At 48.8% G+C, this 24,747-nt stretch overlaps 8 protein-coding genes across 8 annotated transcripts; 5 read left to right on the forward strand and 3 right to left on the reverse strand.

The window, feature by feature from the left end:
• Positions 1-406: 406 nt before the first annotated feature.
• On the forward strand, positions 407-4,365 carry F5Y00DRAFT_83515 (uncharacterized protein). The gene is made up of 3 exons (XM_048014221.1): positions 407-612; positions 668-3,082; positions 3,133-4,365. Exons 1-3 carry the CDS (start codon positions 531-533, stop codon positions 4,278-4,280), a joined length of 3,645 nt encoding a protein of 1,214 aa, XP_047864553.1. The 5' UTR covers positions 407-530; the 3' UTR covers positions 4,281-4,365.
• Positions 4,366-6,379: 2,014 nt separating this feature from the next.
• On the reverse strand, positions 6,380-7,191 carry F5Y00DRAFT_83580 (replication factor A protein 3). Its single transcript, XM_048014222.1, has 2 exons — positions 6,747-7,191; positions 6,380-6,681 (listed from the first exon to the last, which is right to left on the reverse strand). Exons 1-2 carry the CDS (start codon positions 6,894-6,896, stop codon positions 6,439-6,441), a joined length of 393 nt encoding a protein of 130 aa, XP_047864554.1. The 5' UTR covers positions 6,897-7,191; the 3' UTR covers positions 6,380-6,438.
• A 3,065-nt stretch (positions 7,192-10,256) lies between these two features.
• F5Y00DRAFT_83621 (uncharacterized protein) lies at positions 10,257-11,710 on the forward strand. Its single transcript, XM_048014223.1, has one exon. It carries the CDS (start codon positions 10,395-10,397, stop codon positions 11,508-11,510), a length of 1,116 nt encoding a protein of 371 aa, XP_047864555.1. The 5' UTR covers positions 10,257-10,394; the 3' UTR covers positions 11,511-11,710.
• Positions 11,711-13,449: 1,739 nt separating this feature from the next.
• Positions 13,450-14,594, reverse strand: F5Y00DRAFT_262414 (ribosomal protein L4; the record flags this gene model as incomplete). The annotated part of the gene is made up of 3 exons (XM_048011380.1): positions 13,450-14,234; positions 14,343-14,442; positions 14,511-14,594. The coding sequence occupies 3 exons, from the start codon at positions 14,592-14,594 to the stop codon at positions 13,450-13,452; spliced, it is 969 nt and encodes a 322-aa protein (XP_047864556.1).
• A 1,257-nt stretch (positions 14,595-15,851) lies between these two features.
• F5Y00DRAFT_237940 (PEBP-like protein) lies at positions 15,852-17,063 on the forward strand. Its single transcript, XM_048007902.1, has one exon. The coding sequence runs from the start codon at positions 16,054-16,056 to the stop codon at positions 16,846-16,848; it is 795 nt and encodes a 264-aa protein (XP_047864557.1). The 5' UTR covers positions 15,852-16,053; the 3' UTR covers positions 16,849-17,063.
• A 437-nt stretch (positions 17,064-17,500) lies between these two features.
• F5Y00DRAFT_83714 (MFS general substrate transporter) lies at positions 17,501-20,178 on the forward strand. The gene is made up of 10 exons (XM_048014224.1): positions 17,501-17,984; positions 18,109-18,261; positions 18,409-18,722; positions 18,802-18,833; positions 18,916-19,102; positions 19,187-19,460; positions 19,519-19,586; positions 19,655-19,737; positions 19,799-19,848; positions 19,915-20,178. Exons 1-10 carry the CDS (start codon positions 17,724-17,726, stop codon positions 20,113-20,115), a joined length of 1,623 nt encoding a protein of 540 aa, XP_047864558.1. The 5' UTR covers positions 17,501-17,723; the 3' UTR covers positions 20,116-20,178.
• A 62-nt stretch (positions 20,179-20,240) lies between these two features.
• Positions 20,241-22,036, reverse strand: F5Y00DRAFT_270100 (Extradiol ring-cleavage dioxygenase, class III enzyme, subunit B; the record flags this gene model as incomplete). The annotated part of the gene is made up of 4 exons (XM_048012561.1): positions 21,224-22,036; positions 21,091-21,119; positions 20,703-20,989; positions 20,241-20,625 (listed from the first exon to the last, which is right to left on the reverse strand). The coding sequence occupies exons 1-4, from the start codon at positions 21,444-21,446 to the stop codon at positions 20,241-20,243; spliced, it is 924 nt and encodes a 307-aa protein (XP_047864559.1). The 5' UTR covers positions 21,447-22,036.
• F5Y00DRAFT_83759 (FAD/NAD(P)-binding domain-containing protein) lies at positions 22,037-23,941 on the forward strand. Its single transcript, XM_048014225.1, has 3 exons — positions 22,037-22,881; positions 22,939-23,313; positions 23,372-23,941. Exons 1-3 carry the CDS (start codon positions 22,156-22,158, stop codon positions 23,735-23,737), a joined length of 1,467 nt encoding a protein of 488 aa, XP_047864560.1. The 5' UTR covers positions 22,037-22,155; the 3' UTR covers positions 23,738-23,941.
• Positions 23,942-24,747: the final 806 nt, after the last annotated feature.

Raw genomic sequence — 24,747 nt, forward strand, 5'->3', positions numbered from 1 at the left:
CACGCTTTAACGCGTCCTTCAATTGAAACTATATATTAGCGCGAATCCCCACTAACCCTCAGCGCGTTGCCGGGTACTTCGACTTCCTAAATATCTGTTCCGCCCAACTTGTACTTTCGTACTTCGTACCTCCGCCAGTTTACAATTAATTACCTTCTTCACAATATCCTCAACTTCCTCAATCTTCCCCCCTTGTTCGACAATTGTCGGACTTTGCCAATTCCAAATTGGAATGAGCGTAATTATCCTTTCTTCAAATTGTATTCGACAATTGACATACATACAATATTTAAGTTTTTTTTTCCTTCCCGAACCCAAGCCTACCTTTTACATCTTAGCGAATCGGTGTTGGGATTATAAAAACTTGCAACGACTCAATACTATGACACGTCTCTAATAACGACAATTCACGAACTGGGCCCGTCAATTATATCGTATACCTTCAATCATTTAAGATTCTCACTTGCCTATTCGTGTGCATCAAAAAAAGTCTTTATCCATAAGTGGCCAAGGGCCTCTTCATTGCCAGTATGGCGAACCACGTTGGCAATACCTCCTGGGGTGGTAACCAGGACATCGATGAGTATGGGCTACAAGTGAAGCCCATGGGGCGTAAGCATCATCGATCCCTCGAATGATGCTTCAAGGACTAATCATTGCGGTATAGTAAAAGTCCAATATACTTTCGACAAAGATTGCCAAGAACGATGTCTCGCCCGATGGCCTCATGTTCTTCAAGTCCAAACGATCCCGATGGATGAACAGAACCGTATTGGTGTTATTGACCTAAAGCCATGCCTGCAGGCAGTGGCTCAATGCAGTCCAGAGCTGATTGGTAGTGATGAAAAGGACTACACCGTCTACGCCTTTGATTATTCTGAACCCGACGTCCCCTTAGTTGGACAGGGCATGTTGAGCTGGGGCCTCGATCAAGGACCCAATTCGTCTAATACTCCACAGTTAGTTACGGGGCGCATCACGAAGAATCTACTCGCTGCTTTCGGAACTGGCGTCAGAGAGACTCTCGAAGTTAGACTGAAATTGACCCCAGTTCCAAGAATCGCACGAAACAGTTCAACCTCAGCGGCTGGCATAGAACCGATTACCGCTCCAAGAACATCAACACCTACCCCCTCAGAGAATACCGAATGGAATTCATTCAACCAATCCCATTCAAATCTAACCCAACCCCAAGGAACACCTATTTATTCCGCTCCAGTTCCTACGCCCATTCAACCTTTTTACCCGAATCACGAGCCTAGAGCCAATACACCCATATCGAACTTTCAAGGGCCAAGATCAGCGCCGGGGAGCCGTCCAGCCTCGGTCGAGCCAGGTGTTAGAGAGTTCCATGGTCCGGCTTCAGTTCAGGGACCTGCTCCCCAAAAGCAAGGCATGGTCGTGGAGGAGTCGGCAAGGGCGTCGGCACCGGCTAAGGGGGGTAAAGCACAGTCACGTCCAGCTTCTAGGGCATCAAGCCGCCCCCCATCAGGACGGCCTAGGGGACGACCACGAAAGAAGCCTCTTCCGGCTGAGGGTAGTACATCGGGATACGAAGACGGCACTGATGCGGATGACGGACCACCGCGAAGCAAGAAGAGGGCTACAATGACTAAAGCTGAACGTAGCAATACTGCTACGTTCGGCTCTGTACAGGAGTCACTTCGAGTTGTTGCCAGTACCGCGGGATCGATTCGAAATTTCCGGCCCATTGCCTCCGCGGGAGATGTTCCTGCAGGCCAAGAGATCCCGCGAGCTCCAACGCCCGTCCCCGACTCTCGTTTTTCAGGCCTTCCGCAAGCACGACCTTTAGCTCCTAGTGGCCTAAGACGCGAATCGATATCAAGTTCAGGGATGGACCGCTCTTTCACGCCATCTTTCCTAGAACCCAATCCGTCTATGTCCCAAAGTCAGGACGCTCGATCTCCTGTGGAGTCTGCGGGTGCGTCGCCATCTCATACATATTCCGATGGACCTAGTCCCGACATCGGATCATCACCCCCGGTCCCACGATCTGCATTATACAGTAGTATGCGATCGAGCCCAGCCCCTTCGAGCCCCATCCTGCCGCCGATGCCCATAGCAATGCCACAGCCCGATTCAGGATATATGAGTGGAGGGTTAGACAGCCGAATAGAGGAGGAAACTAACGCAGCACGTAAGGCCCCCGTGGTAGCGAAGCCGAAGCCCCGTCGAAGTCGTGCAAAAAAAGCGCCAGCCAAAATTCAAAGTGACCTCATCATCCATACAGAAACCCCTGGGCCCCCCGAGTTGTTGCCCCAAACGTCGATATATAACCCACCTCATCTGAGTCGAAAAACCAGCGAAGCTGCGAAAATACCCGTGGTTTCTGAACCCCCGTGCTTGCTGGCTGAAAGAGTAGAGACGGAAGCTATTGAACAGCAGCGCTTAGAAAAAGGAGTCTCGCCAGAAAATACAGCCACGCAAGGGAATATATCAAACCCAGAGATGGCTCAAATAGATGATTTGATGGAGGATCAGAGCCAACATCTAGAGTCTTTGAACAGTGGGCTCTCAATTACTCGAGCTCCTGAAGATTTATCAAAATACGATAACGTACAACCTACTACAGAGACCGCCAATAGCCAAATAGAACCACCTACTCTTCGGGAAAGCCGGGAGACGCCACCAGAACCCGAGCTTCCGGCGGTACCTGCAAGTGATCCTATTCTTCCTCAATTAACGTTTCCTACGCTTCACTCAGAGCCTGCACACCCCCAGACTGATGCCATCGGACCTACCGATGGAAAGTCAAATAAGAACTTTGTCAAAAGACAGACAATCCGTCAGAAATTAGAAGAAGCTGTTGCTCAAGGTCAACTACCATCATTTTGTCGCAACTGTGGAGCTCTGCAGACGCCAACGTGGCGAAAAATTTGGAAACAGGAACATAAAGGTATTCCGGCGTATCATGAATATTCGGAGAAACCAGGTTATGTTACTGCCATTAATGTTCTTGAGAGAGATACCGAAGGCAAAGTGACCTCGTACGAAATTATTAAGAAGTCTTTAGGTCCAAAGGACAGCAAAAGCGCGTGGAACGAAGTATTACTCTGCAATCGTAAGTTGTAAACGGCATGACCGGCGTTAAATTTGACTAACAATTCACAGCTTGTGGTATTTGGTTTAGCAAGTTCAAGCAGCACAGGCCAGCAGAGAAATGGGAAAAGGACGAGCAAAGGCTCTCTCAAACGCGGAAGAAGAGGGCGAATGGTACCGCACCACCTCGTTCGAAGAAGGCACGCACAAAGAGCGATTCCCAGACGAATTTAACTTCAGAAGCTTGCCTACCCACAGATCCTCTCGGACCGTTAGATGGATCCTTATCTCCAAAAAATTCAGTGGCTGAGTCGCTCAGCCAGGCACAACAGCAAGATCTTGTGATGAACCCGAGGAAGGGAGGTGGGAAATCCGGTTTGGAAGCAAACTGCGGCTCGACACATTCTCGGGGATCCACACACTCGAGGGGAAGCGGTACTCCCGGCAGCCCCATTGCTCTTGATGATGATCTCGGAGTTACTCGACGACTTCTTTTCCCATCCCCCCGCAAAGACGGAGAGCAGAGGATTCTGGGTGAAGCTGTTATTAATATTGTGCAGACACCAGTTGAATATCCAGACGCAAGAGGCGGGCGCAAGCTAGAGAAAGAGAATAGCGATCCAGCAATGATTGGAGGAGAGGCTTCTGTGGAAGATGACTTTGTGGACATTTTCGGTACTCCTCCCCGGCCTTCAACACCGCCACCAAAAACCAACCACGGTGGTCCCTTTAAGACACCAACTCGTCCAACTCCAAGCCATCGACCGGTCACTAGAAGTGTTACCAGATCTATGCGCTCTGGCAGATCGCTCAACTCTCCAAGCCAAATTCTAATGTCACAACGTACTCCGACTCGAACACCTCGCTCCAGTGGTGTTAAGCGCAATTCACCGGGCGGTCTTCTACCTTCGCACCTCCTGGATAGTCAGATTTTCGACACGCCACTATCGCGATCCATCAACCAACTGATGCCTGATATCAGTCAGTTCAATATACCGATACCGTCATCCCCTAATTTTCAACTAGATCTAAGCTCTCTTGCGCCGCTGGAGGAAGAGCTTAACCGCGCACCTTTAGACTTTGGCAACTTATTCACGATCGATGTAGCCCAGCGTAGTTCACCTTCTACGCGAAATGAAGACCAAGGAGAGAACTTCGGCCGACGCATCACTTATGATAGACACGGAGATGAATGGACTGAGATGGATACGGAATACTAACAGAGCGAAATGAGATGACAACGACGCCTGACGAGCATTTTATGCACATCTACGATTACGTGTTGATTCACTTTCGGCTTTCTGCATAAGTTTATTGGAGTATTGAGGCGTGTAGATCTGTTTGACCTGCGCTTTTTTTTCTTCTTGTTCTACGGTCTACGGTCTTCGGTCATAGACAGGATAGCACAGCACAGCACAGGCCCAGGAAAAGGGATGCTTGTGAAGATACCCATGAAGTATTTTTTGCTTTTTTTTTTCTTCTGAGCGGCGTTTTCCGCGGAAAGCTCGCGTATGATATGGCATTTGTGGCATTTGCATCACAGCTAGTGACTTCTATGGATGAAGCAATAGGTCCTGTGGAGGGCAGTGGAATGAAATAATAGAGAAACCTGTTTGATTGATTAATTGTATGTCTGTTTGCTGAGATGTGATCCGTGTATGCTCGTGCGTTACCTTGTGTCTGTCTGTCTTGAGGGGTGAAGGATGATGATGGTGTTCAAGTGAGAAGCTAATGCTGTGGACTGAGCTATGGACGGAAGTTAAGCTGTATACATAGCTGTTGTGTATGATGCTGAGGATATTTATTAATAGAGGGCACGAAGGGAACAATCCTATGTAATAGTTACCTACCTACACTAGGGACCGCGGTTGTGATTCGATTCGCTGGTTTATGTTTTACGAATCCTGAACAATCAACCAACCAACCAACCTAATATACTGGAACCTTTTCTGTGACTAACTAACTAAAGAGCCATTAGGCTTGTTTGAATATAATATAATTACCATAATGAGATCGCTGCCTAGGTACCTGTTATAATCGTAGTGATATACATACAGCAACGACCCCTGAGGAACTGTGACTGTCGCATAATAAGAATAGCAATTGGATCTTATTTCCGAACGGCCTGGCCGCGAGTATGCAGTGTAGAGTAGAGCCTCGTGTGTATTTTACAGTATTATAATAGCCCCGTAGCAAACGGTTCTCCTTTCTTTTTTACACATATTTTTAAATCATCGCCGCAATAAAAAGTAGATTATCGAACATGCACACTATACTATTCCTTTTCTCCTTCCTATGAAATCCCTATCTATCTAGGGATTTCTATCCGAAGCCCACATACCAGAGGAAATCGTACTTGAATTAGGTCATAAGCTACGCATTTTCATACACTTCCACCTCCGGCTGGTCCTGCCTTACGATGCGCCAGCGGCCCGTGTCGTCCAGATTAAAGGTGATCGTACGGGAGAGCTCATCACCATAACCCTCAAGAATCATGTCTAGTAGCTCCTCGGCGTGTCGCTCTAGTTCTCTACGTCGCCGGATTTCGATGGCAGTTACCAGATTCCCGGAGCGTGTACGGAAAAGCCGACCGCGTCGCTGGGTGGGGGGAGGTACAGGAAAGGGTGATGTCATGTAATAGTATGGCTCTGCCGAGGCAGGGATTGGGTTTGAGGCAGGGACTGAGGCAGGGGGTGGGATTGAGTCCGGGATTGAGTCCGGGATTGGGTCTGGAGCTGGTGGTTCGTAGTTGGGTTTTTCAAGCGAAGACGCAGGAGGTTTCCGTCGATGACGAGAAGACTGAGATGATCGACTACCTTTATATTGCCGCAATGAGGATGTGGCTTCCTCATACGTGTAGTGGGTATACTGAGTGTCCTGAGTAATAGGGGGTGGTTGCTGGGAGAACTGGGTGGCCTTGGATACGAACGACTGAGTGACGGTGTGAGAGGACTGCGGTGTCTCCTGGATGGATAATTGGGATAACTGATTAGTCGGCGGTGATATTGCTCGAGGGGTCCCAGAAGACCGTGAGCTCATAGTAACAGTAGTAGCAACAGAAGAAGCAGTAGTATGATTTGATTCAGCAAAACTTCGCAATTCATGTTTTTGTGATTGAGATTGAGGTAAAAACTGAGGCTGAGTTTGGGGCTGCTGAGACGAAGACTGCTGCTGTGAACCAGCCGACCATCCCAGAGACACGTGTCCACGTGCGAAACGTCAGTTCATACCGCCTCGTTCTGGATAGATGAAGATATCCTTAAACTGGTGTGTAACGTCAACGACGTTCTGGCATATTTGGAAATCTGCGAAACACAGCGTCAGGATAATAAATTATAGAATAGAATCCGTAAGATAAAATAATGGTGTGGTGATATATTAGATGGCAAAATGAGTTGAGCAAGACCTTATTGTAAGCTCCGTTTGCTCATAAGCCCGTAGGCTAGACCCATTTCTAGACGAGACAATACTTTTATAGACAGTAAGAAAGCAAATGTAATATAAAGTATAATACATACCAACGTTAGAGCCGAGATCCACGGCGTTCAGCACTTTGATAGACATATCCGGATTTACTTTGCCGATAATCTGCGCCCCATTTCCAACCATGAGGTGACAATCCTATATACGATAGTATAGTTGTCAGCTTGGATCACGTACGACGCTATGAGTCGACTTTCACTCACCCTGGTGAGGTTGGCTTTGACTTGTCCATCAGCCTCAAGAAAAGCGATGTCACCAAGGAGTTGGGCAACCTTGCCAACGATTATGACATTCTGGCCAATATACGACTCCATAAGGGCCGCGGAGATGCGGGGTGTTGAAGTCGACTCCATTGTACAGTAGACGGTGATACCGCTAAAAGTCTACGGATCCGTATGTAGATACAACAGTTTTGAAGATGGAGATTTATCAAAGACTTGGAGATAAGATCTTGCTTTTTTCCCCTTACTATTGAGTAATAAGGGCTAAATGTGGGGCCGGTCAAAGGCGCGACGCGTCGTTGAAGAAATCCAGTTTGTTCAGGGCTGAAAGCTGAAGAATTAAATTGATTTACCTCAAAAATGTGACTAGGTAATAGGACTAGGTAGTTGGAAGATGATGTGGTCCAAGCGTCCTTTCCTATGAGGCTATGCCCAAATTTACATAGTACACCTACATACCTCCGTACCTACCTAGGTATTGTACTGTGGTGGGATTATATAATATTAGCTATACTGAGAGTTACTGGGCAAGGCCCACTGGCCCAGTAATTCTAAACTTTACTGATTTACACCCCACAGTACCTAAACAGGTAAACTTTGAGCTAGCCACTCAGAAAACAATTCAAGCAAGAACGGACTGACGGTATGGGTAAAAGACGGTGAGGTTTTTGGTACGTACTCAGAAGGACGTCAAAAAAGGTGGCTCACCTACCAGGATAATCGTTACATAGGCTGCATAGTAGAGATGCGCCAGCTTTTTGGACGCCTTTCTGGTACTTTAGGTTTCTTCCTAGCCTACAACGGACCGGATCGGCTTCCAAGTTCGGAGGCGCCTCCAGGCATACGCCATTGCACAACAGCTGGGTCTAGTGCCAAGACATGATTGGTCTAAACTCTTTACCTTACTTATCCAGCCAATCAATTCCTCCGGAACGATTATATCTGACTCCGAAGTTGACAACTGCCCGTGCTGCCGTGTAGGTAGTGATGGCTCAACGTCCCTGATGTCGTGAATTACGAAAGATGGTTTGTACAAAGTAAGCCCAAGCTCCATAGACAAAAGCAGCGGCATTAATTCATGTCAGCTATGAGAGAAAGGGCCTACAGCGAGAGGAAACAACATATCGAAAGCCACTTTGCCCTTCTTCAGTTCCAGAAGGAAGAAGATCACTATAACTTACCAAAGGGTCATCGTATGCACACTTTCTTGGCGCTTTTCTACGACATACACTTGCCTTATATTAGTATAGTTGCCTTCACTAGGTAGATCAATGCTATCAGGCCTTAAAACGAGTAATAACCAAAGTCAGTGAGCTTATCCTTTTCCCATAAATTTCCCTCCTATACCTAATCAATCACTAAATCGTAAATAGATACTCATATCACACGTCAGTGGAATAGAATAGAACACATACATACATAAATCAATTCAATCCTCCATTATCAGGTTCGAAAAATAATTATCAGGGCATAGTGGCAAATTATTATTTTGAAAGAGCTTACAAACGCAAGCATGATCCCTCATCGTGCCCTGTCAATCCGGTTCAATCGCCGCAAAAACAGAACAACCCAAATTTTAATATCATATGTAAATATGTAAACGCGTTGATTCTGGCAGTCTGGCAGGGTTGAGCTAACCATCAGACTTTCCGGTCAAGAAACCTACGGCTGATCCACTCGCTCACTTATATGTATCGTCTCCATCGAGAATTATCGTCTCCATCGAAAATTCTCGTCTTCATCGAACTCGGTCTTCCAGAGCGGCTACGTTGCTTTGGTTATGCCATGCACACCCCCTGCTCATACATGAGCCCCCGGGGGCCAGGGCGTCCAGGGCGATAGTGCGCATCTAATCTCGATGAACGTGATCATCACTTATCAAGAACCACATGACAGTCATTGGGTTTCGATAGATTCCCAATATAGATTTGTGTGCCTCCGGTGACTATTTGTATTCGTTAGTGAAATCTTGCAGGCTTGGGTCCAGGCTCGGGAAATATGTATAGAATAAGATAGGTACTGTAGACATCATCACGTCCGTCGGAGCTTTTTTTCCTTTTGAAACAGCATTTGCTATTTTGAAGCTGATTATGACTAATAGTACATTAATATTAATATTACATTAATATTACTTGCTGGCAATTTCGTCGTTGCTGCCGTTAAGGGTTAAGGGTTAAGGGTATGGTTGTCGGAGCCGTTCGAGAGACAGCGAATGAGATGAGTATTCTACATGCTCGGAAGCTCTTTGGCGCTGCTTATTACAAATAATACAAGGTAGTCGCTTAAGTTTGCGCCGATACTTCTTAATAGAGTTTAATCGAGGTCCAAAAGCGAATCTGTCAGAAGTCTGATTGAAGGTACATGTGGCTTATCTTAGGTAGTTCTTAGTAAATACCCAGGTAGTTAGAATTTTATCATTTTAGAGTACATACACATGTAAGGTAGATTGAGAAGCTTTTATGCAAACTTGGCATATTCCATTTCCGACTCATATTCGTACTCTTAAGCAAACAAGGCTCTATTTTCGAAGAAGCTTGGGTATCTTTGCCGCTTTAGCGTCTTGTGATCGAATACAGAAATCTTGTAAACTTGGGATCGGAGATCGGATCTCAACCGCCCACCCCATAATCATAGCCGCTATGCTGACACTCTTGGGGCACTTGTAGGGTACTTTGGAGGACACTGCCGACACTAATCCGTAGGTAGGTGCCAATCTAACCCACTGCCCACTGCCCACTGCCCAGGGCTATTAAGCCCATATGGGACGCTGTTCGGAATGCGCTCCTGGATGAGTTAGGTAGTTTGGGGAAACAGGGAAACAGGGATGGGTATGGGGAATAAAGTTTCGTCTAGACATGTAGTTGATGCAGTCGAAAACTTAATTCAGTCGTTCTGTCAAATGGGCAAATGGGCAAATGGGCATCGCAGGGCTAATAAAGGGCATCCATTACGTACATGTGAAGTTAAATATTCGCGACTCGGCCTTACCCAACATGTACCTCGGGTCATGTACTAAATTTCAAGGAAGTCCCAAGTCCCAAGTCTGTAAGTAAGGGTAGGTAGTATGCATCCAAAATATCCCCCCTTCCCCAGTCTGCCAGTTCCACTAATCGTCCCGTGTATCTCTCGCGCTTTCTTCCTTCACAAGCCCTACTTAAAATTTAGCAGTCTCTTTTGCAGGAGCTGTAACGCAGTAAGTACGGCCCCCAATTACATACCAATACATACCAATACCCTTGTTACCCTTTTTTACTTGCCTATCACCTACCGTAACACAACTTCTATGGTGCGAGTGCGAATAATAAGTCGAAAGTCGATTTGCTCTCGTCTTCTTCGATTTGCTTTTGGTGCTTAAGATGGCGTGAAACAACTCTGCTTAACTCGTATGCCGGCATGTCCATTTCCTCCATTCCTCCATTTCCTTCCATTCCCCTCAACAAGCTTTCTAATGGGCAAGCCACATTTACCAGTCTTTCGACCATTGGGTAGCTAGTGGTCCAGCTCATCCAACTCTTTCCAACTATTAAATCCGTACCCGATCCATTCATGCCTTGCATTTCCCACTTCTCTACCCGTATCCTAGATAACTTCCTTAGGTTGAAGGATTTCGCAAAAGTCCCGTAGCAAAGTATGGATACACTACCCATGTCTTTTAGTGGTGACGTCCGGAACGACCAATATTCTGCAAGCGAGTTCCACGACTCCCAATTTATGATGGAGCAAGGCGACGAATACCTATACGCCCAACTTAGCACCGAGCTTAGCAGTTCTTCGATCGACGCACTGCCAGCAAAAGCTCGCCAATCGAAATCTTCGCCTCAGAAATCGGCCCCCAATAAAAGAGCCTCGGGAAGACTTGCGGATCGCCGTGCCAAAGATCGGTCGACGTCACAATCCAAATCGGATAAAGCTGACTCTTCCGGGTCCGGGTCGTCAATTCGATCGTCCGAAACATCAGAAACTCGCTCGTCACATCAGACCGTAACGCCGCCAGATGATACAAGCGCTTGCACAACGGGTAGGGCGAATAGTAAACCCAGACAGAACAGGGTTGTGCCACCAAACTCTCCTCCCACTACGGAGACACGGCAACGAACGCATTACGCAGATGATGATACTGATCGTAGCAACAACATGAGCGAAAGGACCAAGTACCTGCAGCGGAATCGAACCGCGGCGACTAAGTGTCGCCAAAAGAAAAAGGAATGGGTGACTGAGCTAGAAGAAATGAAGGTTGACCTAGAAAACCAGCATAATCACCTTCAAAAAGAGTTTAACGACTTGAAAAATGAGGTTACTCTTGTAAAGTCGCAGCTCATGGATCATTCCGGTTGCAACGATTCCAATATCAACAAATGGATCGAAAATGAAGCCAAGAAATTTGTCTTGGGAACGAGCGAAAAATACGACCAGATGCTGGCTCATTTAGGCCACAGTCCTAGACATATTATTAGCCGTCAGGACAGCTTCTCTTCCACCGCAGGATATCAGACTGCACATGATGCAGAAATTATTAGCCCAGTGACTCCGTCACATCCATTCCAATCCGGGGGTTTTTTACCAAGTCCATCTATACTCTACGGTTCGGATCTAACGCCGAACTTCCCTCAGGTCGCAGCATCAGACTCACACGAAGAGCCCTATCCGATGGATGCCCTGCATGATACGATGGCCGAAGACATCACGGCTTTCCATAATATGCCGATGACGGAGCCATTTGAAAATCCCATTATTCTTACAAACTGATTCGGAAGTGTTCCAAACCCGAGGGAAAACTCACCTGAGGCCGTAAGGTGGTATAGTCATACGCCAGAGCGTTCAAGCTGAATGTCGTTCTCTTGCAAATCTTGTTGACGGACGAAATATATTATAGTTGGCAATACTGGTGCACATATCTGATGAAAACGGTGGATGGTAGTCTAGTACGAATGGCGTCTGTGTTTCCGCCACGAAGGTTTCCTACGGTCATCCAAGTCAGTTTTTTTATAGTCTAGGAATTCGTTACAGAAACGGTGAAAGTATGTGGATCTATGCGGTGGGAAAAAAGAAAAAAAATCGAAAAGTCGAAAAGGACTAAATCAATCTAATGAGAGATATACTAGAAGCCCCGCTTCCTGCATTCAGTTCCTCTTGGGATGGGAGAGGCTTCAGGTTATAAAGCATGGAGGAGAGGGCTGGAAAGAGTAAAGGATGGCTTTTTCACTAGACCATCCCTTGGGATCCCTTGGGTATCGGATAGACTGAGGAAATAATGACAGGTACCTAACAAGACCATAATCACCTTGGAGGCACATTCTGTTACCGCAAATGTCATTCATGATTAGTTTTGGGTATCCCGGCGCTGGTCGTGATGGTGGAATTGGACGTGGGAGAATGCCATCGTGTAGAATAGAGGTTGGCCGCTGGCGAAGGGTGTCTTCCTACTTACATATGATTTCCCATCTCCCAATCCCTGACTAAACGGGACCGTGCATTAACCATCATATTAAGTATGTGATTCGACATCGGAATCAACCCCGAGATATAGTGGCACACGATTCGCCAATGACAACCATAACCGAAGACTGAAATATGCCCAGAGAGGCGTTGCCTATTAGGTTAGATGGACCCAGTCCGAGAAGAATAATGAGTGGACTAAAAGGATACCAAACGTAAGATCGGCAAGTTTGCTCATCTCCCTATCCTCGGACGGACCTAGTACACAATTATTGTCATACGGCCAGACGGCCAAACCGTCCCGTGTCTCGGGAAGCTACCTACATAGTAAGCCACTTCGAATTTCCACCGAACTTTGGTTGATGCTTAGTCAGAATTCTCATAAATGGAATACCTAGCGATGTTTGGCGATATTTCATCTTATAGCTTCAACCCAGAACGGGAGAATCAAATTGCTAAGGATGATATTCATCTTAAACAGCAAAGGACTAAGAGTAAGAGGAAAAGGGACAAAATAGGTAAGATTTGTGTAAAACACCAATTGAACTGTTCGTAGGAAAGCGAAATATGAACTTCACATAGTTATGTAGGACTTGTTTATATTTACAGATCTAGAAAGTCGCGTATATTATTCATATAACTACCTTCATCGTAACGTCAGAGAACTGACACCATACTATATTGATGACTTCACTCGCTGGTACACGGTCTTACAACCATTCGAGTCCAATCCAGATGGGTCGCTGCCAGTTCGCCTCCGGGCTCAGGCAGTCAAGTCAGTTAGGCACATATGTAGCAATACTACAGCTGTTGCTCTCTATAAATGCATCGTGATCCAAGGGTCAAAAGCTGGGGCAAATCAATCCGGACAGCCGGAATTGGCTAACTAGAACGTAGGTAAGCTAGATCGTACGGGCGCAATAGATAAGATCGACGTCATTGTATCATACGCCTGGCGCTTTTCATAAACGAATACTCCGGATATACCCAAGAGTGTGTCACTGGGTTGCATCATGGTGGGTATGTATGTATAAGAGAGAGACGGTTGACGGTTGACGGTTGACGGTTGACGGTACCTAATCCAGGTACCTAGAGTTTATCCGTGGTCAAAGTCGTAGTTATTCCAATGGCACCAATATACGGACATGTTAGTTCCACTGGTGAAATAGTTTAGAGGGTTTACAAAGGCTACAAATAATATACAGCGAGATATTAGATGTTATATGCTCCAGGTTGATAAATTTACGTGCTACTCTACCAACACATGGCCACTTTCAGGCGCCTTCGGCAACGCAGCATTAGCGACAAACACTCTCGTGACTATATCGCTCTGATGCCGCTCGATCAGCTCCTTAAGCGCCTCCCTCTCCACAACCAGACGGCCCGTCTCCAGCAGATTCTTCACATCGACGTCGTCGACTTCCAGCGCGCGCCCGTAGTTCGGCACCTCCTCCAGCGCCGCGAACAAGTTATCCCTAGGCGAGGTCGTAATGAAGGTGCTGCGGCCGCTGCGCCGCCCCCACTCGTTGACGTCGAGCACCTGCTGCACCCACTTGGCCTTGAAGCTGCGCTGCAGCTCGTCCTGCAGCGCCCCCGCGGCCACGAGGTCGGCAAACTCGGCCGGCAGCGGCAGCTCCATGCCGTCCTGGCACACGACCAGCTCGCCGCGGCGGTACCGGTAGCTCAGGGCCGTGCGCCAGGCCAGGTCGTACACCTTGCGCGGCAGCTTGGTGCCGAAGTCGCGGGGCTTGGGGCCGAAGGTCTTGCCGCCGCCGCGCAGCATGGGCGACTGCCGCGTGCCCACGCGCGCGCGGCCCGAGCCCTTCTGCGGCCGCATCTTGCGGTGCGAGCCGGCCACTTCCCACCGCGTCTTCGTCGACGCCGTGCCCTGCCGCGTGTTGTCGCCCTCGTAGACGACTGCTAGGTGCAGGATGTCGCGCCGCAGCGGGAGGTGCAGGTGCTTCGCGGACCAGGACTCGAGGCGCTGCGGTTCGAAGGATGGGAAGTTGAAGATGGTTAGGGGGACCGTGGTTGCTGTTGTTGGTTGTGTTAGTACCTATGTTTGTATGATGGATCGAGGGGTGGTGGCCTTTGGATTTAGGTGCGGAAGAGAAGGGTTCGTGAGTGGGTGGGTGGGCGTACCTGGTCTCCATATGGAGTCTGAGTCTACCGAGGTGGTGATTTTGGGTAGAGGGGCTTCAGTTGCCATTGATCGAGTAAATGTCGACGATGGTATCCGATGCTAGGCTCGTCAGCAGCCACGTCCATTATATTCGATTAATTGAAATTGAAGAAAAGAGTATAACGCACTGAAACGGCTTCTCTGCATGTCTGCGACGATAGGCTTAGGCTCTTGAAGGCCTCATTGAGACACTTTACACCTTTGCTCGCCATAGCTCCGGTCGTTAAGGGGGGGGCGTACCCGGCGTGGTTTGAATTTCGTGGTAGGTGCGCCGGCAAGTGTGTCGATTTCCCAATTGAAGACGCAGAACTCAATTCAAGAACTCAATTCAACCCCGGAAAAATTATTAAAGATGCAAGCTAAGGGTACGTAGATACTTCATATCGATAGATACGGAATATAGCGGAGTGTGGCTGTCCACTAAGACATGGTGCTTCTAATTTTATAGTGGGGACACAAGCTTCAAAAAGTTGCATTGTTTTCTACCTTAGATACATATCGATTATCCTCCTCCTCCTCTATAACCCACTACCAAGTCACAGTCTCGACAGAGCCGAGCCATGTCGAGCTGTCAGAGGGTCGCAAGGCCTTTAGTGCAGTCTCTTCGACAAGAGCGCCTCTTCCTCCAGAGCGCATCGCATTTCTCGCGATCTTTCTCGAGAAGTGCAGCACGCCAAGATGAGGAGGGCTCTACAACAACAACTTCTTCTACTCCGCCAACGGCCTCGACAAACTCGTTAGACAAGTTAGAGGCGGCCAGTAAGCCCGATCCAAGCGCCAATGGAGCAGAATCCGGGAAAGTGCGCATGAAGGAGCGATTGCTGGACCGAGAGACTACTACGGCGCACTGGGCCGAGCGGAAGCTCATCCGCATGGGCACGCCCCCCGTCGGTTCGCGACGTCGGCGTGCCGCCATACGTACCTCTGAGAACGTGCCCTTCGAGCAGCTGCCTTACCAATGCTTCCAGGAGGCCCGCAAGATCCTGCAGGAAGACCGGCAGGAGAAGATTCAGGCTATCGCAAAAGAGCTGGCCAAGATCAAGAGGCTGGAGGAAACTCCGGCCGACCAGGTCCCCGGCGGCGAGTACAGGAAGAACAGGCGTCTTGCCAGCTTGAAGAAGTGGGTGGAGCAGCTCAAAATCCTGGCGGACGTCAACGACCCCATCGTCAAGCGGAAATTCGAAGACGGCCTCGGTAAGTTTTTCTTTCTTTTTTTTTTCTTTTTTTTTTCTTTTTCTTTTTCTTTTTTCATTTGGAAGCATCTGAGCCACTTGACGTCGCATTGGGGTTCCTTGAATTTTTGTGCGAATTTCGTATTACTTGGATGTGGTGGGATGATATAGGGGTTGGGCCAACTTCAAAAAGTACCCGGTTGCTGAAGTCTGGAGTGGACTTGGCAATTGGACTGCTTTATAAAAAGGAATAACCAACAAATCTATCACATACGACCATAGGATCTGGAAAATTCGGGATCCCGTCCGCTCTCCCCTAGACAAGCCGGATACCGCCAGACTAGTAGTTGGGTCGGTGACGACCAGCGAATCCCTGGTGTTGTATGTTTTTTCCTCCTTTTTTTTTTCTCCTTTGTCTTGTTTGATTCATATTGGTCATAGTATCTAGTGATATTGGGGATGTTCAAGACATAGAAACGCTAATAACTACACAGGTGACATGGACAAGCCGATTTACCGATATTATGCTGAGCGTAAATGGCGTGGCTTGCCTTACCGTATCATCACACAACGTATCAAGCAGCTCAACATTGTCCCCGATGTGCTACCCAAGTTTGATCCCGTTGTAGATGTTCAACTTTACTTCCGACGAATCAAGGTTAATCCCGGTGCTATTCTTGATTCCCGGATTACGGAAGTGCCACCGCGCTTGAGAGTTCAAGTCTTCAACCCTGGCGAGCGCCTCGTCTCAGTCGTAGTTATGGACTCGGATGTGCCCAACGCGGAGACGGACTCCTTTGATAGGCGGTGTCACTATCTTGCGGCAAACGTTCCCATCTCTCCTAACCAACCCTCTTTGCCCCTAGGCAGGGTCAATAAGGAGTCTCAACTTGCTGTACCGTGGCTTCCTGCCTTCTCTCAAAAGGGCGCGCCATACCACCGATTATCTGTCTTTGTTTTAGAACAGAAGCCAGGGGAGAACATAGATATTGCTAAGTTGCGAGAGTTATACTCCGGCCGGGATGGTTTCAGTCTCAAGAGCTACCGAGACAAGTTCGGCCTCACACCAGTCGGCTTCAACATCTTCCGGACCATCTGGGATGAGGGCACTGCTGGCGTTATGGAGAGGGCCGGTATCCCGGGCGCCGATATCCAATTCAAGTTCAAGAGAGTATACTCTCTCAAGGAGGAGAAGAAGCCGAGGGGATGGGAAGCCAAGAGGCAGAAGCCCAAGTACAGAGGCTTATGGAAATACAGCAAGAGGATCTATGGTATCGCTCATGGTCGTCATTAAGCGTATTATCAAAGTTAATGTATCATATGTACATATATCAAAAGAGACGAATTGTAGATGGACCGTGGTCGCATCAAGATTTAGTCGTGACTTTGTATACGACTGGCACTTTCAACTCGTATAACTACCTCGCTTATAGGTAGGTACCTAAGTTATACAGTTCTAGTCGAGCTGAAACTTGAATCTAGTCCACTCGCCGTTGTTATATTAACCCCAGGGCCTATGGATCTGTCTTCATAGAGGTAGGTATCCATGACTTCAAATACGAAATTTAACAAATCTCCAATGATTCAAAACCCATACTATCTTTGGTCCATTCCTAAGGCCGATTCTCCAGTAACAATTGACCTATTACACAAAGCTCGAATCACTCATTCAATCCAGACATACTAACCCCGCTATTATCACGATATTCCCAGGGCCGAAGACGACATCACACCCTACCGACCTAGAACGACTTACACTGCAACCAGGGTCGGCATTTGTAAATTGCCGCCGTAGCTATTGGCATATATGCTATCGTTATCTAGCATCGCAACATCAGGAGTTGGAATGGTAGAATCGGCTCGGCTTCCCAAAAAGATAGGTAGTTCGCCGCTTTGGACAAGAGAGCTAGGTATCATGATTTGGGATATCTTGGAGTCCCACGACCGCGAAAACACCTACTCACATGTTAGTCCCGTCGCATCGGAATCCTGCTGCCGGCCCCTATTAATGTAGTTAAGGGTCTTTATTATCGACCCGCTTGGTTCCGTATTGTTGGGTCTGTCGCGACTTATATAGTGCTGTCACCCCTTGACTAACTACCTAACTACATGTTGTAAGGAATTGATAGTTATGCCATATCGAGTCCTCTACGTAGGTAGTTATACGACATGGCATCCCAAGCAACGGAGTCTCTGGCCGTCGCTGCTACAGCTACAGCGCAGCTCGTTGCTGAAACCGGCGTAAACGCAAAGGAAGAAGAGGGCCTGAACACGCCGTCCGATGATGACGAGTCTGGAAACTCGGAAGATAGCTTGTATTTCCACCAATATATCGAGAGGAATGGCCAACGAGTCCTCGTCAGCTGGACGAAGGAAGAGGAGAGACGCGTCGTTCGTAAGGCGGATTACTTGTTTCTTCCTATATTCGCCGTACGTATCCGCGCCCCCTTTGCTTGTATCCATTACATACTTTCTATACCTGCCTAGGTACTTACCTACATACTACCATTTACATCGATTTCGTCGTTTTTCCATTGCCTAACTCTCGCTACAGCTGATGTTCACATGGATGGCCATCGACCGCACCAACGTCTCCGGCGTCCTGACATCGACTTTCCTGAAAGACACCCACATGACGCGAGACCAGGCGAACACGGGCGTCTCGCTGCTCTGGTTCGGCATCGTATTACTCGAGATCCCTTCAAATGTGAGCTAGCTTACTTGGACTTGCATCCTCTTATTCCTGGCCATTCTCTCTCTCTCTCTCTCCCTCTCTATATAGATAAACAGCGCCCTTTCCAGCAACGAAAGCCAGGTATGTACAATACATGGTAACTAACCCCCCAAACTGTAGATCGTCCTCCACCGCGTCGGCCCGCACTACTGGATCCCGCTGCAGGTCGTCGTCTGGGGCGCAATCGAAGTCCTGCAGATGCTCGTGCGCAACGCCGGCGGGTGGTACGCGGCGCGCCTGTTTCTGGGCCTAGCGGAGAGCGGCTTCATCCCCGGCAGTCTGTACGTGCTGTCGCGGTGGTACACGCAGGACGAGCTCGCGAGCCGCACGACGGTGTTTTTCTTCGGCCCCTCCATCTCCGCCGCTTTCGGCTCCTTGATAAGCGCCGGGGCTCTGGGCATCGAGGGCGCGGGGGGGCTGTATGGGTGGCAATGGTTGGTTGTTTTGAAGTGTTTCCTTGGATATATGGCTTGGTGTGTGTATGTACTAACTGACGATGGTCCGTCCTTGCAGGATTTTTCTTATATGTGGTATTTCTACGATAAGTGAGAGAAGACTACCTAGCTTAAACACCACCACCACCAAATAACCGTTGGGTTCGACTGACCGTGTATGTATGCATTCTAGCTACCGGCCTCGTAGCCTTTACACTCGTCCCCGAGTCCCCCCACCACACAAACCGTCTCCTCGGCGGCTTGGTCCCGTGGAGCGGGTGGCTCTCCGAGCGCGAAGCGGACGTCTTCGTGGCGAGGATAATCAGGGCTGATCCGAAGAAAGGACAAGCTGCTACCATGAGCATTGGGCTTAAGGACATGTACGTATTCTTCTTCTTCTGAATTCTTACTGACTGAAGAGTGGATATAAGCAAGCGCGTTCACTAACTTGTTCGATTAATTAGAACCGACGTACTTTTCAGCTGGACTACATGGCCCTACCTAATCATCTGCCTAAGCGGTCTTCAGTCCGCCGGCGGCTTGCAAACGTGGGGAGCAACCATCGTCCAGTCTCTCGGCTTCACGAGCATCCGCGCGGATCTGCTCAACGCCCCCGCACCCGTTCTCTCGGCTTTATTCGCGCTCGTATTGTCCCGGCTCGTAGACCGGTACAAGCGGTTCGGCTACACCATCATGTTTGCTGCGGTCTGGACCATGGCCGGGCTTATAGCTCTTTACGTACATAGGTCTGCCCTTACCCACGGCACTAAGCGTTGGGACTAATAACAGAGTGAAGAATCTTCCAGTTGCTACTGAGGCCTCGTGGTCTTTCTACGCTGCTTATGTCGTGACGGTTGCTGCCCCGTAAGATATTACCCCCGCATCCTTTCCCTATTGACACCGCATAGGTGCTGACGGGCTTCGTGACGTAGAGGTTGGCAACCCCTGAATGTTACGTGGTTGTCTCTGAACCAGAAGACACCACAGAAGCGTGCTATTGCGTATGCAGTATATAGTGCGTCGAGTCCATATCACATCATACGTCGAGGAAGGATATTCTAACAAATCGTCTCCAGTTGGTTGCTCTAACTTAGGCGGGACATACGGAAATCAAGTGTTTAGAGGTGTAAGTCATCTTCCCCCCCTTATGTTGAGAATAACAATTGTTAATTACATTTTCCCATCCGCTTAGTCCGACGCACCCCTATATCGCCGAGCATGGGCGGCATGCTTAGCTCTCGGCGCCGTATGGATTGTAACACTCACCATCCAAACGTCTTTGTTTAAGTGGTCTAATCGCCGTTTCGCTAAGAAAATACGCGATGAGCCATCTTTAGAGTCGGAGGCGTTGTATACGGATCGGAAGGGCCGCAGATATAGGTATTATTGGTAGATATAGGTATGTAAGCTAGGGGGATTTATTTAGGTACCCCGGCTCCAAGATACACATAGTATGATTCTAGATATACTCTTGGATTTATCCTTGTTTATGAAGATTGTGCCATAGAAGGCCAGTATCTATGCAAATCGTACGTTCAAATACGACATGCCAGGCTCAACCACATCAACGCCCAACGGCACAACATCCTCAGCATCTCCCGCCGCCCCAGCAGCCACGAGGAGCGGCGTAAAGTGTTCCACAGTCGGATGCGAGCGGCGGAACTCCGGCAGCGACTCCAGCTGTAGCAGCGCCTCTCTGCGCTCCGCGGCATCGCGCTTCGCCACCGCTGCCCGGAGATGCGCGTCGAAATCTCGCGACTCCTTCAGGACTTTCTGCCGCGCGAGCTCCCTTGTTTCGTTGGATGGTGCGTCCCTTATCTCCGCGATGGAGGGGAATGAGTGCACGGCCATGCCGGAGGCGACGATGAGATACCCCTCGGTACTGTGTCGTTGGAAAGAGACGCTTGCGTTAATATCGTGTGGATAGTTAATTTGGAGTGCGAAGGGAATATTAATTCAGAGGTGTATGTTTGCACTCACCGGAGCGATGCGACGGCCTCTCCCAGCCGAATCTGACTCTCTAGATCATAGCCGTAGAACGTAGAGACTTGGACTACGGGAACGTCGAGCGGGGTTTCGGTCGGAAACATGAGCTTGAAGGGGACCCAGACGCCGTGATCGACACCGCGTTCCACCCGCTTAGCCTTGATCCCGGACTTCGTTAGGTGCCTCCACACTTCCGTTGCCAGCTCGGGTGCGTCTTGGTGCGGCCAGTCGTACTCGTAGACGAACGGCGCTGAATCGTGAAAATCGTTGACGAAGTCATGCTATTTTAGGTATGTATTATATTAGTATTTTAATCTTAGATATCTTTCCTCCCCTTTAAGCCGGTCGGGATGTATGTATGTATGTATGTATGCTCCCTTACCATGATATATGTTCCTTTCTTCACATTGACTAACCATATACGCAAGATGGCGATTAAGTTAGCTATACACAATCTTCCGTGCTGCTCTGACTAGCCGTCATTCGGAGTCGACTGGCAAGCATTCTAAGCTCACCTTCTATTACTCCGGGTCCGTGAATCTCCCCAGCTTCAAAGTGTCCGCTAAACGTAAGGATAGCCTTCGGCCGGGGTGATATCGCGCGGATCTCCTCGCCGACGGCACGGAGGTTATCCTGGACGATCCGGTTGTGCGGCGATTCTCTGAACAGGAGGCCCACCCCGGCATGTCCGATGAAGTAGACCGGAAGCGGTCGGTCGGGCACAACGGCGGACGGCATTTCGGGTCAGCCTGGATAAAATAAATAAATCTTACGTTATATAGGTATATATCTGATTTATATTTATATCTATTCGCTGTGTCTTTATCAAATCCTGCAAGTAATTGTGCAGGAGCAATAAGACGGGGTATCCATCCTTTTACAGGACAACATGGATGCTATTCGCTTTAAAGCATTCCTAGCCGATGTAATACATATCGGAAGCCTGCCGGGAACAAGAGGGGTTCTGGGGTTGCGAACTTGAGGAGCGCTGTGTGGCCATACAGACGCCTGTTACGTGCAGATAGTATAGGATGGCGTGATCGCTACCCTGCCCGAACTTCGAATGCGGCGCGTGGTGAGTAGAGAGAGGAGTAGGTAGCAGCAGATAGCAGCAATAATCCTTACTGTACCATCCAATACGGCCGACTTCTTTGGCGTGCTCGGGTTAGACGTAGACGCCATCGCGGCAAGTGTCACGCAATGCAGCATGCTTTATCGGTGAACGAGCTTCCTACCTTTTCTCCTCGAATGAGGGGATTGGCTCAATGTTTTACCTAGACATAAAAGCCACCGCTTTGCATTTCTGGGCTTCTTTCCTTAATACGCTTAAGCTAAGTTGCATACGTGAGCCCGTAGGTCACGGCCGTAAAGGGGATAAGACGCCTAGTATTCCGCTATTTGGACGCTCCGTCTTAAAACTACTAACTATAGGCCACTATAGGCCACTATGGCGGTCAAAGCGCGACGAGTGGCTGTTATCGGGGCCGGCCCCGCCGGCGCAATAGCTACGGATGCGCTGGTCAAGGAGCAGGCGTTTGACACAGTCCGGGTATTCGACCGGCGAGCCGGGATCGGTGGCACTTGGGTTTACACGCCTCACCTACCGACGGGATTCCCGTCTCTTAGTGACTTAGTATCGGGCAAGGCGGATGTTGCTGTTCCTGTGCCAAAACAGCTACCGACCGTTACGCTACCATCCGATGAGATCAACGGACATCAGCAGCGCTTCTCGGACACGGCGCTCCATGAAAATCTGCACAGCAACATCACACCAGCTATCATGAGCTACACTCAGGAGCCCTTCCCGAACAAGCTATCACCTCGAACGTTAGCTGAGTACGGCCCTGGCGCTCCTTTCCGGCACCACACGGTAATCCGTGAGTGGATCGAGGGCATATTCTCCCGTGGAGGCCACGAGAAGCTCGTCGAGTTGAACACGACGGTGGAGCGAGCAGAGAAGATCGGTAATGAGTGGGTGCTAACGCTGAGGAAAGAATCCTCGGGGAGGAATTACTGGTGGAGGGAGACGTTCGACGCTCTTGTTGTCGCAACGGGACACTACAACGTCCCATGGTTTCCAAACATTCCGGGACTCGTAGAGTACGATCAGAAGTTCCCCGGGAGGATACAACACAGCAAGCACTTCCGCAATGGGTCAAAGTTTAAGGGGAAGGTAAGCAAGCGAATATCGCAAATACCCCAAGTTCGTGGCCGCTAACCTGTTAAATAGCGAGTGGTCGTAGTAGGTGGCTCCATATCAGCTCACGAGGTTGTCCATGAAGTGCTCGAAGCAGCTAAGAGCCCCGTCTACGCAGCTTTAAGAGGAGAACCCATCCCAGCCTTCGGATGGGAGCCGTTCTTACATCCGGACATAGCCATCAAGAAAGAGATCACACGCCTCGATCCCGAGACTGGGCGTGTCTTCTTTGCCGATGGCTCGACCCTCGACGATGTAGATTATATCATTTTTGCAACTGGATATACATTCAGCGTGCCGTACCTCGAGCACGTGCAAGAGCGAATAAGGAATGCGTATCGTCGCCTTCCCGGGGTTTACCAGCACACGTGGGATATTGAGGACCCGACGCTGACTTTTGTCGGAATGGTGAGCTTTTCCTATACATTCCAACCCAACTAATTCTAATGTATTGTATTGTGTTTAGCTCGGAGGTGGCTTCACGTTCCGGGTGTACGAATGGCAAGCGGTTACCGTGGCACGGCACCTTGCAGGCCGAGCCAAACCTCTCCCTCCAATCCCGGAGCAGCTAGAGTGGGAGCGAAAGCGTGTGGCTGAAAAGGGCGGTGGTAAGGACTACTACTCGATCGCGCCCGACTACGGTGCCTTCTTCGAGTTTCTGCGTGATATCGCCGGAGAGCCGGCCCCGGGAACCACCGGCCGTGTGCTTCCCCCGTTTGACGACAAGTGGCTTGAACTATGGGCGGGTATGATCACTCACAAGATAGAAGGCTTCCAACGCAAGAGGAAGAGGGCGGAGGAGGCTAGGGGAGCTGTGAAGGCGAAGCTATAGTATATGTAGAAGGACGTACGTATGTCGAGATACGAGAGACGAGATATTGCTACCTATAGCTGGGTAGCATAACCGTGTGCGGCATAAATATGAATATCGCTCTTCCGTCTTGAGATTAGCCTCGTGGATATTCATGCTTGAATCGGGATAAATATTAAAGTCATAATTTTTGATACTTTTACCTCTAATAAGATGTGAGTGTGAAGGTTGAGATGAACTTGAGATGAACTTGAGTTGGAACGGCAGTAACTAACCTAGTACGGATCCGTACTTTGGAGACGCTACAAACGGTTTAGCTCGCAGAAGTCCCCTTTCCCACGGGAAGGTCCACTTAAACCACGCCATAGACCATGGTACTGGGGCCGGCTTACCAATTAAGGCAGGGGTCATTAAAGTGAGTGGGTCGCAATAGGTACAACGGAGCAATAGAGCTAAAAGGACCTTGCGCCGGGGGCTGATTGGCCCCCAATGGTACCTGAGAAAGGTACCTACCTAACCGACCGTCTCGTTTTATGTACGAATTTCCTTTCGAGTATTTTACACCTAATTTATAGATAGGTAGATATCCAATTGAAGGCATATTCTTCGAAATATGCGGTCATAGGTATTTTTTACTCGACATATCCTACATTTTTCTTTTTTATTTCTCTTCGTAGCTCACCGCCCGGTATCGCCTGCGGTATAGCCTATCTCCGTACCTAATCCTAATAAGAAGGATACTCTTTGTTATTTTCTCTGATCTTCAGGGTCTGTGGAACGCTATGTACCTACATACCTAATGTTGGGGGCCGGAGAGGTGGCTAATAAAGTAAACCGTAGGTACCTATTCGCTTTTTAAGTACCACCACTAATGACACTCTATGTAGGCCTCCACGATAAATCGGGAGCTCATAGCGTGGCGCAGATTCTTTAGTGCGGTCTCTATACATAATAGAGGACTGATTTATAATTTCTAGCTTTGTTTTATCTTGAACAGCATGATTGTATACCTAGGGAAAACTACCTGTACT

This window comes from Daldinia vernicosa (assembly GCF_022497035.1).
Source record: "Daldinia vernicosa strain CBS 139.73 unplaced genomic scaffold F5Y00scaffold_25, whole genome shotgun sequence".
NCBI classification, from domain to species: Eukaryota; Fungi; Ascomycota; class Sordariomycetes; order Xylariales; family Hypoxylaceae; genus Daldinia; species Daldinia vernicosa.

Coding starts and splice junctions, on each gene's coding strand:
- F5Y00DRAFT_83515 (XM_048014221.1), top strand. CDS start 531: ATGGCGAACCACGTTGGCAATACCTCCTGGGGTGGTAACCAGGACATC. Junction 613..667: donor ACAAGTGAAGCCCATGGGGC/GTAAGCATCATC, acceptor ATTGCGGTATAG/TAAAAGTCCAATATACTTTC. Junction 3,083..3,132: donor CGAAGTATTACTCTGCAATC/GTAAGTTGTAAA, acceptor AACAATTCACAG/CTTGTGGTATTTGGTTTAGC.
- F5Y00DRAFT_83580 (XM_048014222.1), bottom strand. CDS start 6,896: ATGGAGTCGACTTCAACACCCCGCATCTCCGCGGCCCTTATGGAGTCG. Junction 6,682..6,746: donor TCAAAGCCAACCTCACCAGG/GTGAGTGAAAGT, acceptor TATCGTATATAG/GATTGTCACCTCATGGTTGG.
- F5Y00DRAFT_83621 (XM_048014223.1), top strand. CDS start 10,395: ATGGATACACTACCCATGTCTTTTAGTGGTGACGTCCGGAACGACCAA.
- F5Y00DRAFT_237940 (XM_048007902.1), top strand. CDS start 16,054: ATGGACAAGCCGATTTACCGATATTATGCTGAGCGTAAATGGCGTGGC.
- F5Y00DRAFT_83714 (XM_048014224.1), top strand. CDS start 17,724: ATGGCATCCCAAGCAACGGAGTCTCTGGCCGTCGCTGCTACAGCTACA. Junction 17,985..18,108: donor TGTTTCTTCCTATATTCGCC/GTACGTATCCGC, acceptor CTCTCGCTACAG/CTGATGTTCACATGGATGGC. Junction 19,461..19,518: donor CCGGGCTTATAGCTCTTTAC/GTACATAGGTCT, acceptor AACAGAGTGAAG/AATCTTCCAGTTGCTACTGA.
- F5Y00DRAFT_83759 (XM_048014225.1), top strand. CDS start 22,156: ATGGCGGTCAAAGCGCGACGAGTGGCTGTTATCGGGGCCGGCCCCGCC. Junction 22,882..22,938: donor GGTCAAAGTTTAAGGGGAAG/GTAAGCAAGCGA, acceptor CCTGTTAAATAG/CGAGTGGTCGTAGTAGGTGG. Junction 23,314..23,371: donor CGCTGACTTTTGTCGGAATG/GTGAGCTTTTCC, acceptor TATTGTGTTTAG/CTCGGAGGTGGCTTCACGTT.